Source organism: Ixodes scapularis, unplaced genomic scaffold, assembly GCF_016920785.2.
Source record: "Ixodes scapularis isolate PalLabHiFi unplaced genomic scaffold, ASM1692078v2 PGA_scaffold10__122_contigs__length_95168666, whole genome shotgun sequence".
Taxonomy (NCBI): Eukaryota; Metazoa; Arthropoda; class Arachnida; order Ixodida; family Ixodidae; genus Ixodes; species Ixodes scapularis.
In genome coordinates this window covers 70,622,686-70,636,845 of record NW_024609836.1, presented here as the reverse complement: position 1 = coordinate 70,636,845, position 14,160 = coordinate 70,622,686, and the positions used below count along the sequence as shown (strand labels likewise).

At 46.6% G+C, this 14,160-nt stretch overlaps 1 protein-coding gene across 1 annotated transcript in view; it reads left to right on the top strand.

Moving 5' to 3' along the window:
- LOC8030710 (Fanconi anemia group M protein) overlaps positions 1–14,160 on the top strand; it is a 48,451-nt gene that overhangs the window by 175 nt on the left and 34,116 nt on the right. The window contains exons 2-6 of the mRNA XM_042288664.1: positions 1,528–1,697; positions 5,257–5,463; positions 7,631–7,853; positions 8,248–8,396; positions 12,068–13,219. Coding sequence (XP_042144598.1) covers positions 1,551–1,697; positions 5,257–5,463; positions 7,631–7,853; positions 8,248–8,396; positions 12,068–13,219 — 1,878 coding nt within the window. The 5' untranslated portion in view covers positions 1,528–1,550. The remainder of the gene's footprint in view (positions 1–1,527; positions 1,698–5,256; positions 5,464–7,630; positions 7,854–8,247; positions 8,397–12,067; positions 13,220–14,160) is intronic.

The window sequence follows — 14,160 nt, the reverse complement described above, 5'->3', positions numbered from 1 at the left end:
GTTTTTTTTAAACTTGTGAGAAAAAGAAGTAGAACTCATAATTTTCGTTCATGTAACTCAATTTTTTTGTGTTTCCAAGAGCGTTGTGTACAGAACAAAGAAAAAAAAAACACATTTGCCATTTTAAAATTTATTTCTAACTTGATAAAAAAAAATTGTATTTTAAAATCAGCTTCTTTACTGCTTCGCATTCTTTACCGATGTCTCTTGTAACAATGTTGCGTAACATGCTTCACTTCTTCGAATGGCATTGTTTACCTTTGTTATGCATATTTAAAAACACCCACCAAACTCCCCCCCCCCCTTTTCTTTTTTTGCCTTATAGTTTTACAAAGTGCTAATTTAGCGGGTTTCGATGATGCCCAGAAAGTTTCTAATTGAAACCCTACATATAAATTTACTTAGTAAAGAGCTAATTACTCGAAATAAATTAAGGGCATAATTATGGCGGGCATTATTAATGTTCCTTAATAGGCCTTTTGGCGGAGACCAAAATGACATCAACTCTTCCTTTGTTTGACACATACACTTTGCAGAAGCAACTTATAGTAAGCATTTTGTGGAACACCCCAAAAAGGATCTCTCAAAGCAAAAAGCAAACAAATGCGCTAGCACCGTTGCCGTCGAAGGACTGTGACATTTAGCAACTATCCTCAAAGTGCTTGGAGCTGAACTGTCCTACAAGTTATTGTTTCTTTTTTCTCTTGAGCTGCGAGGAGGTGGCTTGCGTAGCAAGGAATGACGGTATGCTGTCCCTTGTTCTTTAGTTTTCAGTGACTTCCGGGCGACTTCATTCACCCCTAAGATGACAGTGCGATGAAAGCCGTGTGCTCGTTGGACCGGCCATACGTCCGTCTTTTACTGCGCAGTCACACTCTCGCCCATACCCACGTGCAGAGAGCTCGCTAGGTGATGAAAGGGAGGTGGCTGATTGTTCCACTGAATCTGTAGCTCCCACCGCACTGTCGAGCTGAGACGAACGCATTTATAGGTAGGCCGTAAACGTCGAACCGAAAAACATCAATAAATGTCCGTCAGTGTCGAAAATACAAAAATCTGTTCAGACTGTGAAAACACAGATAAACATCCGTTGGTGTTGAAAGTACAAATTGATTAGAACCGAAGAACTCCGCTAAACATCCGTTGGTGTCAGAAATACAAAATAATTTAAAACCGACGAACATTAATAAACATCTGTTGGTGTCAAAAATACAAAATCAATTCAAACCGAGAGAAAAGAAAGATTTCTTTAAATGTTTGCCTCAGCTAGGACTGTTTATGTCGAAACCCCTCCTTTTGGACTAGAATTCTTAGTTTCTTGCCAGATTTATTTTACCGATAACCACCGTTTTGACATCCATCAAAAGCAGATCATTGAAATACGTCGATATCTTAAATATAAATTAACCCCGAAAGACGTCTGCCGATTTCTCTTAATAATAAACACAAAAATATCTATGGCCTAATTCCGTTCAGCTCTCAGCGAACCAATCTCTTCAGCGGTGACGCATCTCTCGTGCTGCGCAGGCGAAGGTGCAGAGACGAGGGTCATGATCTTCTCCCAATACCGTGACAGCGTCAAGGAGATCTCGTCGTACCTGAACCGGCACAGGCCCCTCATCAAGGCCATGAACTTCATGGGTCAGAACCAGAAGACTGGAACTGCCAGGGGCTTCACTCAAAAGGAACAACTCCTGGCATGGCTCACATTTGTTCTTCTTGCTCTCGGGGCGCGCATTTGCGCCTTTTCGAGATGAGGAGTGACGGAAGGCCGTCACCTGCAGCTCTGCGATCTGGGGGACTCGAATTAGGAACTTGTTTTGATTTTGGTTCTAGAGGGGCCCAATTCCCGGAGAAATATTGTGTGAAGTGTCTGGACTGGAAACATATTGTTACACAATCAACATTTTCCGAAACAAAAGAAAAACATTTCAGTGCAATATTTAAATAAGTAAGACTCATCTTGGGTGAGAACTGATTCTAGAACATGCTTTTATTTTGGTACATTATTTTGAAATAAAAGCATCTTGTGAGACTCAAAACGAGTCTCGCAACCCAAATGTTGCACTAGATTTTTCGTTTGCGGAAAGTGCTCTTTGGACAATGCAGCGATGTGATTGCTGTGCCAAAGTGCTTGCCATGCTACATCCTGCTATATTTCGTCAAATTGTAAGGATATTGAGTCAACATTGCGCCAAATCTCAATTTCACTTTATTTATACTAAAAATCTACAGTCGAACCCGGATAGATCAAATTCAAGAAAGAATGTAAAATAGTTCGATATATCAATAATTTGATATACAAAAATATGTTAAATTAAGTTAGAGTTGAAATTTCCGGGCGTCCCTCTTAATACCGAAGGTCGCAACAAACGGGAGCTTCCAAAATAAAGCATCCAAGAGTTGCTAAATACAGCAGAGCATAGTTGGTAGGGACCGCAAGCACCGCCGCGCTTACACGCGCACCTGGCTGGGACCTCCACACAGCATAAGCGGCAAAACACAAAAACAATAATAAAAAAAAAGGAAAAACGACGCATAAAAAAATCATAAAAAAGTAAAGCAAGCAACAAAAAAGAAAGCTCACTAAATTCAGGCTGCAAAAAAAGGACAATAAAAGAAAAGAGAAAAAAAAACTGGGGAAAGCAATAACACCAAAAGAAAAAGGTAAACAAAGATAAGGCATTGGAAGTGCGATTGCACAACCGTTGTTGTCAGAACACTAGACTTGCCGAAGATTTTTTTTTTGTTGTTGCTTATTTTGAGGTTAGGGAATTTCGCAGCATCAGCAGTGTTCCGGAAAAGGGCGCACGGTACCGTTCCAACAGCGGGCACTCCCTGCTCTCTCTCTACGCGTGTGCGCGTGCCCTTCCCCTTGCTTTTGTCATCCTCCACTTTTTTTTTTTATGTTTCATTCTTTTTATTTACCGCGGGTATGCTGGCTTGGCGGTCAGCCAGCCCCGCAACGCAAGAGATGTGCTCGCCACCGGCGCAATGGGATCACGGGAAAAGCAACGGGTGGCTAGGCTTCTTCGTTCGCTCTGTCGAGTGTCCCCGCCATGGGAGTTCCGCGGGAGTTCGATACAAAAAGACAACACTCCTATAGTTTTACATGTGATTTTCAGGGGGATGTTTGGACTGTTTGATATAAACAATAATTTGAAATACCCGAGTGTGATGTAATCGGGCTCGACTGTAATAGCACAGGTCCTGCTACACAGCCAAATCGTTACGGTAGACTTGTGCGAAATTTCAGAACTTTTGTTGATCGTCTTATATAACATACTATTCGGTTTTATTGCAGCAATCAACGCTGAGAGTACTCAGAAGCCTGTCAGTCAAACTGATAGTCTGTTTTGGCGGGTTTGTTAGTTTCATTGACTAATGCAGTGCATCGCGCACCGATGTACTGCAATGTAGCAACAACTGGGGAGTAGGCATTGCGATTTTTCATAGCTTGCTTTCTCCTTAGAGCTGGGGAGAAAACAGCCTTCCTGGGCGGAACATTGAACATGTTGACATCAAACATACATAAAATAAAAGAAAAAACCTGGTAAGTGTTGATATAATAACTGTATACCTTGAAGGAAAAATTTCTGAATAAAATTGCGGCTAGCATTTAGCCGCAATTGTATGCGCTACTCTGACAACATGTTTTTCAGATTCGAGATTTAGCGAGGATACTTGGGTATTGAGAAGATTTATATGAATTGCTTTATAGGTTTATTTTTTATCTCGGCTCCTTTATATAGATATAGCCTTTAAATAGATTTAATCTGTTCAATGACAAGATCAATAGAGTTTTTTAAATCTAGATTAGCTGGAGCAGTGAATAGAATCTTGGCAATTAGCTTAACGCATTTGGCTGGATTTTTTTAAAGAAAGCATGTATTGTTCACATGCCTTTTTTCGTTATCATGAAGTTTTGCATATAAAATGTCATTAACTTTTATAATATAATAAGAAAAGCTTTGTTTTTTTTATCTTAATTAACAATTGCAGTTTTATTTTTTTTGCCACCTAGACTCATCTGACGACGTTTCTAACGATGACCCAATGTTTAACAAGAGTAGTATTTCCTTTTTTTTAGTGAGTTGTTAGACGACTGTGTTCTGAAATTCATTTGTTAACTTAATTTTAGTGGAATCTATTATTTGGTTTCTCTTTTATTCCATACCTAAAATAATAATTCCCAGTAGTTCAACTTATCGTTCATCAAGCCACACCTTGTCGTGCCTGGCGTTTCTACAAGCAACTAAACAGCTAGTTCTGTGTTTGAGAGAATTGAACCAGCCGTGCGACTGATGCTAATGCTTGCATAGAAGTGGGACGGCAAAGCAGACACTGTCTTCTAGTTGATTAGGGTAACACACAAATCTTAACATAGTAATCATAGTGATATGGATAAAAATGAAGCGTTTTTTTAGAGGGACAAAAGTGTATTGTTTAAGGAAAAGAGCATAGAAACTCACTAGAACTTTGAGACTTCGGTAATGGCAAACACGCTTACCGCACCCAATTAGGGTTTTACAGGCAATAGATTTCGCGAGTGGTTTTGTACTTCGTCGCTTTTTAACTCGCAATGTGTCGTATGGCTGGCAGCTAACCATGTCCGGTTAAGTGCCAGCAACAGAATTTGACGGGCCGACTGCCAGCCGAACACCGATGCAGCGCTCGTCTCCTCACCGGTTGGATACCAACCGAACCTCTTCCCTGAGTGCTTCTGTGCTACTTCGGGCGAGGGTAAAAGATCGCGTGTTCAGATATACAGCGGCGCTCTTCTCTGCAAAATGAGCTCACCCCAGGCTTGCCCAGAAAAAGCACGAGACAGGGCAACAGAAAAGAAGAGAAAAGGAAGCAGACGCTCACTTTGTTGCAACGGGTTGAGGCGGTTTCGAGCGTTTGGCTCTCTTTTGCCGCAAGGTGGTGCCAGGGCTCTGCTTGGTGCTGCCGCGTTTCGGTTGTTCTGTTTTCTGCACGCTCCGCCTACCTCGTCTCGCACTCCAATGGACTCTGAGAAGGTCACATTTACTCTGCAATTGCATTAGATGGCGCCCACAAGTAAGTCTTCCACGGAGCGCTCGCGTGTTAACCTTGTACAATGCCAGACCGCTTACGCCCCATCCAGTCTCTACACACGCAAGCAGCTTCTCCGCGCTGACACATCATGTTCTGCGTTACGACTGCCTCTGCCACGCTGGTACGGCAGAGGGGCGACCTTTCTCGTTGTATCTGTCTCATCGGTTCTCTTTCCAGGTGGTGAAGAGGTTTCGTGACGGCGGCTACAACGTGCTGGTGTCGACGTGCGTGGGCGAAGAGGGCCTGGACATTGGGGAGATCGACCTGATCGTCTGCTACGACGCGCCCAAGAGCCCCATCCGCCTGGTGCAGCGCATGGGACGCACAGGGCGCAAGCGCGCCGGACGCATTGTGGTGCTGCTCTCCGAGGGAAAAGAGGAGCAGGTGCATCACTGTCATTTCATGCTTTATGAAATCCACAATGGGCCTCCCAACTTAACTACATTTTCCAAATACCCGGGTTTTGCTCTTCCCAGCATGCCGCATAGAATCTCTTATGTTAAAATAGTCGATACCAAATCCAACTTTAAAGGGGTACTCCGGCGTTTTCTTCACGGTCCCCGATTTGCCTGCAAATTTGCTAAACACACCAATAAACATAGCTGAGATGGTATCCTGAACATTAGGCCAAATTAATATTTTTTTTTCTAAGTTATTGAATTTGCAATTATGGTCCTTACCCTTTTTTCAAACAGGTTTGTACTGGCAACAATGAAAACGTAACGTCAGTGGAAGGCAGGGGTTCACTCTTTGGACTGTAGAATTTGTTTCCAACTGATTACAAGCAGTTTCATGGCGTCAAATGAATGCCTTTGAAGCTTGCTTTATCGCCCCTGCAGCAGCAGAAAACAAGTGCTCGGCATAGTTCATTTGTAGACTGCCCGCTCGACTGCATGCCTGCCTGCACCCGACGTCACGGCACTGAAAAGGGTGGGTATAATAGAAAGTTGATTTTGGCATCATTCTCATTTGCCGATTTCACAACTATTGTGAATTTCGCGATAGTAACTAGCATACTGGAAAGGCTAAAGGCCAGGGATTAGAAAAAATTCAGAATTTCGCGATACACCTAAGTATTGTACCGGAAAGGCTAAAGGCCGGGGATTAAACAAGTATAGTTAGAAAATATACTAAAAACAATTTCTGGAGTACCCCTTTAAGCCACCTCTGTGGCTCCAAGGGAAAGCGCCAGCCTACAGATTCCCAGTTGGCGGGTTCGAATCCCTGCGGAGGTGCCTGTAATCTGACGGAGGCTTATCGTGAAGATTGCGGAGACGACACCGGCTGGGTAACCGAGATTTTGGTTGCACGTCACGATACACAGGTAGTTGAAATTGATCCTCATTCCTTTGTGGGGCTTGCCGGATGGCTTTTGTCTTCGTGCTTCCCTATGGAAAAACGTCGCTGGCAGGCAGACCTGCTGCTCAAGCAGGCAGTCTATGAAATGAAGTCTGCCTTGCACTTATGACGTGCTTCTGAGCGAACGCAGAGAGAGCTCACAAAACTCTCCGACTGTCATATTCGGAAAGCCTCTTGCAGCTGAACAGCTTTGGGAGGCGAAAGCTGTACTCGCCACATCTAGAAAATAAAGCAAGGTTATCACATTGCATGATTCGGTGGTGGGGGAAGAAATTATGCTTTTGACGCTTAAAACGTATACGTCTGTACATGTCTCGATAAAATAATGCATGATTAATCTAGAAAGCACCTACATACAGTGTAATTGCCCACATAAAGGGGAAAATGAGTAGTACTTTGCTAGGAGCCAGGTTGTTTTACTACGGTTCTTGAGGTGAATACGAGTACTATAACTACTTTATTGTAGTAATACTTGTATTTTCCGTAAATATTTTAGCATGATGTGCTTAGCTGCCAATATTAAGGGTGTGTGGACTTATCAAGCTGCAGTCCTGCAGCTTTTTTAATGCGAAAACATTACCTGTCCCATGGAGCAAAGCCAGTGTTATCCGATGTTTGTGGCAGCAAAAAACGGCACCTAAATACCCATTGGCTGAGCAAAATGGCACCTAAATTCCCATTTTAACTGAGCGAAATGGCACCTAAATTTCCATTTTGGCTGAGTGAAACTGCACATAAATTCCCATTGGCTGAGTGAAACAGCACATAAACTTTGATTGGCTGCAAGGCGGACGCGCCTCAGAAAAAATAAAACGCACAGAAAAGCACAGCAACGCATATGCATCATCACGGAAGCTGTGGAGCCGGCGGGCTGCGCAATGGGGGAGTGTGATGCCACCGTCGGTGTGACGTGTGAAAAAGGCAGACGTGGCGTGCTGCTAGTAGGAATGCGCTGCATGTAGGAATGCTTTTGCATTCTTATGCGTAAGCAGTCTTAAGTGTCTCCATTTCATTTTTTCATTTTCCACAGCTCCTTCATCTGTAGTTGTACATGGTAAAAATAAACTGATCGAATTTGATTTGATTGCCAGCATGATTTTAAAGAAATGTAGCATGAGCTTTCGCTCCGGGTGCTTCGAGGTGCAATACGTTAATACGCTCGTCCACCGGTCCCCCATCTATGCTTTTGCAGGCTTATCGGGAGAGCAACTCCAAGAAGCAGACCGTCCACCGTGCCATCCTGAATGGTGGGCGGCTGGGCGGCCTGTACCAGGGTGCCCCGACCATGGTGCCGCGGGGGATCACTCCCTCCTGCCACCGCATGTTCATGACAGTGCCCGAGTATCGCCCTGCCGGTGGCTCCAAGACTGCCTTGCACGGAGGGCAACTTCCCATCACGAGCCTTCTCTTGGCCGGTAAGTTACGGGATGGGACGCTGTAACTACGGTGTCTGCTACGTGTCTTCGACCGGTGTGTTGAGCATCCTATCCGGCCCATGCATTGAAAGTGGTCCCTGAGTAACAAGGAGGTACTTCGTGGGAGCTGGTTGTTTCTCCATTCACGCCTAAGCTGCTGGTCAGAGTAGCCGATCAGAGCTGGGCTGCCTTGCTTAAACTCTCTGTTTTACCTTTCTGCTCTCGTCTTCTTCCCAGCTGACGGTGCGATGGAGCTATGCGCTCAATGAAACGATTGACTGCATTCTTTTCAAGCCGTCCAAATATTCGCCGTCGGATGCCTACTGTAAATTTTTTTCGGTGTCTTTTTGGACATTGGGTTCGACACGTTTCTCGTCTGCGACTTCGCTCGCAGGCAAACGGGGCAAGGAGGGCGGCGTGCTCACGAGGCAGGAGCAGCTTTACTACGAGGCTCACTTCGAAGTCGCCGAGTCGGCAATTCCGACTGTGCCGACCGTTTCGACGAGCTTCGTCACGCTTCGTGGAGCCACGACGCCCGAATCGGTGAGCAACGCCCAGGCCCTCACCGTTTCAGCGGCGTAGAGACGTTTGGGTTGGGGTCAACAAATGTCCCTATACAATTCTGTGCCTGTTCGTACAGAAATTCACAGTTTGGACCATGGACAGCTACCGTAAAATACCGAGCAAACGCCCAGCCAGAAGTTAGATACAGTGGAGTCTCATTAATTTGAACCGGAGGGGGACAAAACCTTTGTTTGAATAATGCAAAGTTTGAATTACCGGGAGTTTCCTCCCTAGAAACACATAAAATCGGACCTGCGTGTTAGTTTGAATTCTCCGTGAGTTTAAAAGATTTCACTGTATGTAACCTCGAAAAAATCCGAGAGCATTTACGCTGTCGCGTGCCGTGTGTCACAGCGGCAGCAGCTTGGTGCTTGCGTAATTTTCTATCAGTGTGACTTAGTTGTCATTTCTGTGCCGCCTCCCGAGTACGATTCTTAAAATTATCATGCCATTTTTGCTTCTGCTTTCGATTCCGCTCTCATGCCTCGTCCATACTGTATCTACGACAAGCCTGCTCGTCGCACCGTAACTGATAGCAGCGTTGTTCAGGCCAACTACAAACTTCCCGAGGTCTAGCCATATGGCGAGCAAGTTCGTCTGCTCGAGTGGTCGTGCGCATACGTTGGCACATTGGGATGTTGACTCAGTACCACCTAGAAGACAAGTCCTGCACATGACGTCCTAGTAAGTGGTCCTTCAAAGCGCCCCATGCGGCAAAAGCTCAGAACCTCGACCGAAGACGCTGCAAAGCGGCAAACGCCTCTGTCTTGGTGTCGACGCTGATGCCGACTATGCGGCGCTGCGTGATCTTTGCCTTGTTAGAGAGGGCGGGGGGGGTCCAAAAGCTTTGTGAAGCTGCCGATTATTTCGATGCAGATTGGCTGAGCCAGGTTCGACGTCACATTTGACGTCACACCCAAGCTCGACGCCGATTGGTTGATTTTTCTTTTTAGAGCGCAGCTCTTAGGGGCCCGTTCCCGGCTTGAGCGGCGTCGCCGTCGGCGTAACCAAGGTCACCCCAAGGTCACGCGACCCTCAAGGTCATCCCAAGGTCACGTGGCCCCCAAGGTCACGTGACCCCCAGGTCACGTGACCTTGGGGGCCACGTGACCTTGACGATGACGTCATCGGGGAGGTCACGTGACCAACCCCAGGGTCACGTGACCTCCCCGATGACGTCATCGTCACTGATGACGTCACCGGCATCCGCATCATCATCGTCATCATCACTGATGACGTCATCAGTGACGTCACTGATGACCTCACCGGCATCCGCATCGTCATCGTCATCATCACTGATGACGTCACCGGCATCCGCATCGTCATCGTCATCATCACGGATTACGTCATCAGTGACGTCACTGATGACGTCATCCGTGATGATGACGATGACGATGCGGATGCCGGTGACGTCATCAGTGACGTCACTGATGACGTCATCAGTGATGATGACGATGACGATGTGGATGCCGGTGAGGTCATCGGTGACGTCACTGATGACGTCATCAGTGACGATGACGATGCGGACTCCGATGACGTCATCAGCGATGATGACGATGACGATGTGGATGTCGGTGACGTCATCAGTGACGTTATGACATCACTGGCATCGTCACGTGACCCTCCAAGGTCACGTGACCCCCCCCCCCCCCCCCAGGTCACATCACCCCCCAGTACTCTTCCCTCCTCCTCCTCAAGAGCTGCGCTCTAATTCGGTGTTACAGGGAGTTGTAAACGGCTTTCACTTTTTTAAACAACAATTATTGTCAATATCATTCTTCCAGGAACTGCTACCAAGTGTAGATGCCACTCGTTATGTTAACAGCCAAACAAACCGATGAAGAGTGCTGAGAGCGTAGGTGCCGGTCCCAGAAGAATAGGGCTGAACAAAGACAACTATCGTAAAATACCGGGCAAGCGCCCACCCAAGATATAGAGATAATTGCGAAAAAATGGGGGATGGGCGCTTGTCCGGTCATCAATTTTACATATCAATGTACTCTGTATATTTTCTCAGATCTTACAAATTTGGGTATGGGCAGTTAGTGTGGTATGGGCGGTTGTGTGGTATTCTACGGTAGCTCAACGGGCCAGGCAGGCTGCTAAACGATCGCAACTAACACCTGGAGACGTGACCGCAAGCGACAATATTGAACTAGACGCACACGACGACGAAGACCCACGCGCAACAGTCGGGACCGAATGCACTGGACGTACGAAGCAAGCATTGCCGGAGTAGCAAAATACCAGATCCTTTCTCTTGCAACGCAACTGCCGAGCAGTTTGTTATAAATTTTGTTTCTTGTAGGTGCTGTTGCTACAGCTTAGACCTCCTATAGACCAAGATGCGACTGTGACGTCACGCCGCCGCGGTGACTCTGTTATGGACACGGCACGTGCGCAGACATTTTGTTTCGGTGTTCCGACGTCCCCACGCGCTCTCGTCTCCTTCTCTCCCTCAATTTCTCGCTGCGTCTCTTTCTAACCCCGTCCTCTAGCATGCACGCACTGGCTTTCGCCGGGATTGGACTGCATGTGCAAGCTTGAGGCACGCGAGACATTGAAGCATTATCGAAGGGAGACAAACATTGAATGTATACCACTTTTGACTCACTACAATTTGTTCCTTCAATAGGTCAGTTGGTGAACAAAGAAAAAAAAAGTTTCGATAGCTCAGTTAGTAGAGCGGTTATCTCTGGCAAAAACAATTGCTGTCATCCATAGGTCGCTAGTTCGAATTCGGCTCGACAGACGGAATTTTTGTTCTTACGAATTCAAAGCAGCAGTTGTGGGCGCAACTTGGAGCCTCGGGTACTGTGGCTGGGAGCGATCACTGGGCGTTTTCGCAACTGTCGCCCATGCAATTTCTCGGGGGACATTCTCAATAAGAGATGTCGCTGTAAAACTGGGGGATAGGCGATTCTTCGGTCCAAAAGCAAAAATGCAGAAGGGGGGAATGCAGAAGGGGAAGGGGTGGGCTTTGCCACTTAGAACCCACATGTGCGCATCAAGTTCCATCGCATTGCACCGGCGTTTTGGAGAAATGTGGAGGATTATTTCAGTTCGCCATCTGGGTTCGGGAGTTCAGGGTGGGTGCTAGGATGTGGGCGGACGCTCGGTATTTTATGGTCGTTTAAGAATGTATTGGTTAAACAGATGCACTTTACCCCGTTAGTATGGACACGAGTGTTTTAAAGAATATCCACATTTCTCGATAGGTGCAGTGGGGAGATGACATTGTCATCTGCCTGCCACGCCTATTGGGAGACGGCACCACAAGCACGACCCTAGCTAAATCATTTGGGTAATTGTTTCGCATGTGTATTCAGACAGCAGGAAGTTAGTCAGCCCCAATGCGCGTCTCTTGTCTTTACTGTAGATGAGAAATTTTGCCAGTGAAGTAGCACTGCTGACCTGGTGTCTTTAACGTGCATCACTGTACGGCGGTATGATGCTTGTCCAGATCGAAACGGGCTGGGATAAGGATCGAAATCAGGATCCCTCGGTTCTGCAGCGCGAGCTTTCGCTCCTCGTGCTTCGAGCTGCAGCTTGTTAGCACACTTGGCCACCGATCCCCCAATATTTATGGTGGACGGCTTGTTTTTGCTTTGTTCTCGACACCCTCTTCCAACGTTTGTCCCTTTTTTCAGGACAAAACAGCTCCGAGACGTCCCGCCCTCTCCCTATCCAGCTGGACTCCGTGGCAGAACAGCTTCCAGCCAACACTGCGCGTGTCTCACTCACGGAAGACCGACGACTATGTACATGTGATGCAGTTCATTGAGAACCTACGTCTAACTGACGACCGCATGGACGCGTACGGCCTTGAAATGAAGACCTTCTTGCGGATGGAGGACGTGACGTCCGACTCGGAAGCCGACAACCATCTCGACGACGAAGACGATGGAGACGTAGCTCCGAGAAAGAAGGGCGGGAAGAAGCGGGTCGGCTTGGGAAGCGATGATCCGTCGGAGCGATGTGGCGTTTCGAAGAAGGGAAAAGTTCCGTCAAAAAAACGAAAGGACTGCGATGTCTCAGGCGTCGGCTCGGACTTGCCATCCAGTTCGCTCGGAAGCGACGGAGCTGCTTCGGGCATGCACAAGACGAAGAAGAAGAAAACAATCACGGACTTCTTCAAGGAGAAGCCGGAACCGGACGATTTGTTGCTGAGAGCTTCAGCGGAGGAGACGGATTTCGTCAAGGTTGTTGAAAGTCGGGACGACGGTCGGTGCAGCATTGTCACTTTGGAGGAACTCTTCCGGCTTTCTCCAGCGCGAGAGTGTGAGGACTGGCTCGGGCGGACCGCGGATGCGCCGAGAGTTGAAGTGCGGACGCCGCCCACCTTGGAGGCCGACGTGCTTCCAGCCACCGAAGGTCCTTGGTCGCCGGTCGACATTGGGAAAGCGTTGGGCCACGATGCGCCGCATGAGAGCGACGCCGTGCTTTCGAGCTGCGAGCGTTCGTTGTTTTTCCTCGACGTTGCAGACGACTTGAATCTGGGAAGTCCGTCCCGGATTGACGCTGGAGTCGGGTCGGTGTTAGCAAGATCGGTTGACAGGGAGCTTTTCGACGTGTGCGAGAAAGCGGGTCGAAGCGCCAGAACCGATCGTGCTCTGGTTGCTGGTACAACTAGGGGCTCCAGGACCTGGAGTTCGAAGCTGGAGCTGGATAGTGACCTTGAGGACATGTTGGGCGAGGACTGTTTCGAAGACATGAGCTGGTCGTGCAACAGGACGGATGATATCGGTGGCGATGCTGAACCCGCTGGGGAAAGTGTTGCAGAAGACGTTGCAGGCTCAAAGGTACCGTGAACCTTTCTTGCGTTCTTTGGCTTCCGCTCGGCGATTACAGCGTGTCCCCCCCAAAAACTCTACGAAGTCTTTTTCGCCACAAAAATAAACTGTGCATCGCCGAACGCTCATTCTCTGCACAAATGTAGTAGCGGTAGCGGTTTGAACTGGATGCCAAAGTTACAGAGCTAACCGTTATCTCTTTCAAAAGTTATAAGTGATTTTCAGAAAATTTCAGTGCGAAAATACATGGAGCTGATGCCATTCAGCTCCATGTATACAAGAGCTCCGTTGGCCACTTTTTTCCCATTAAAAATTTCAGCAAATCGCTTATAACTTTTAAATGAGATGATGCTTTTTTTTTTTTTGCCGTCTGGTTTGATTGTTAGGGCTACATTAGGGCGAAAAATAAGCGTTCAACGATGCATAGTATTTATATTTTATTTTTTGTGAAACCAATTTTGTAAATGTTTTTTAGGACACTCTGTACTATACAGTCATTGACAGGATGGGAGCGACAGGGCGTCTCTTTCAAATGTCAAATGAATGAAATCGAAAAATGTTTTGAAATGTGGAGAATTGCGTCTAATATCGCTACCAATGATGATTTTTGGTGAGGTGCAGTTGTGAGATATAAAGTAGGCTCTCTAATATAAAAAGGTTGTGAAAGGTCTTCTTTTTTTTTTTTTAAAGCAAAGGCATTTTGTAAGTTCAAATAAAAAATAAACCCCCCCCCCAAAAAAAAAAAAAAAATATATATATATATATATATATTTTCTGCTGATTTTCTTTGTGAATTACTCAACTTATGCTCTAGCTCGCAGCATTGCGCCATAGCAATTGTGAAAAAATATGGCTTGCAAGCATCTGTTTAGTGGAAATAGTATATTTTATTCCATAACTTCAATTCCCTTGCCTCAGCATTTTTTTTGTAGGAGTTGAGAAGTGTGTCA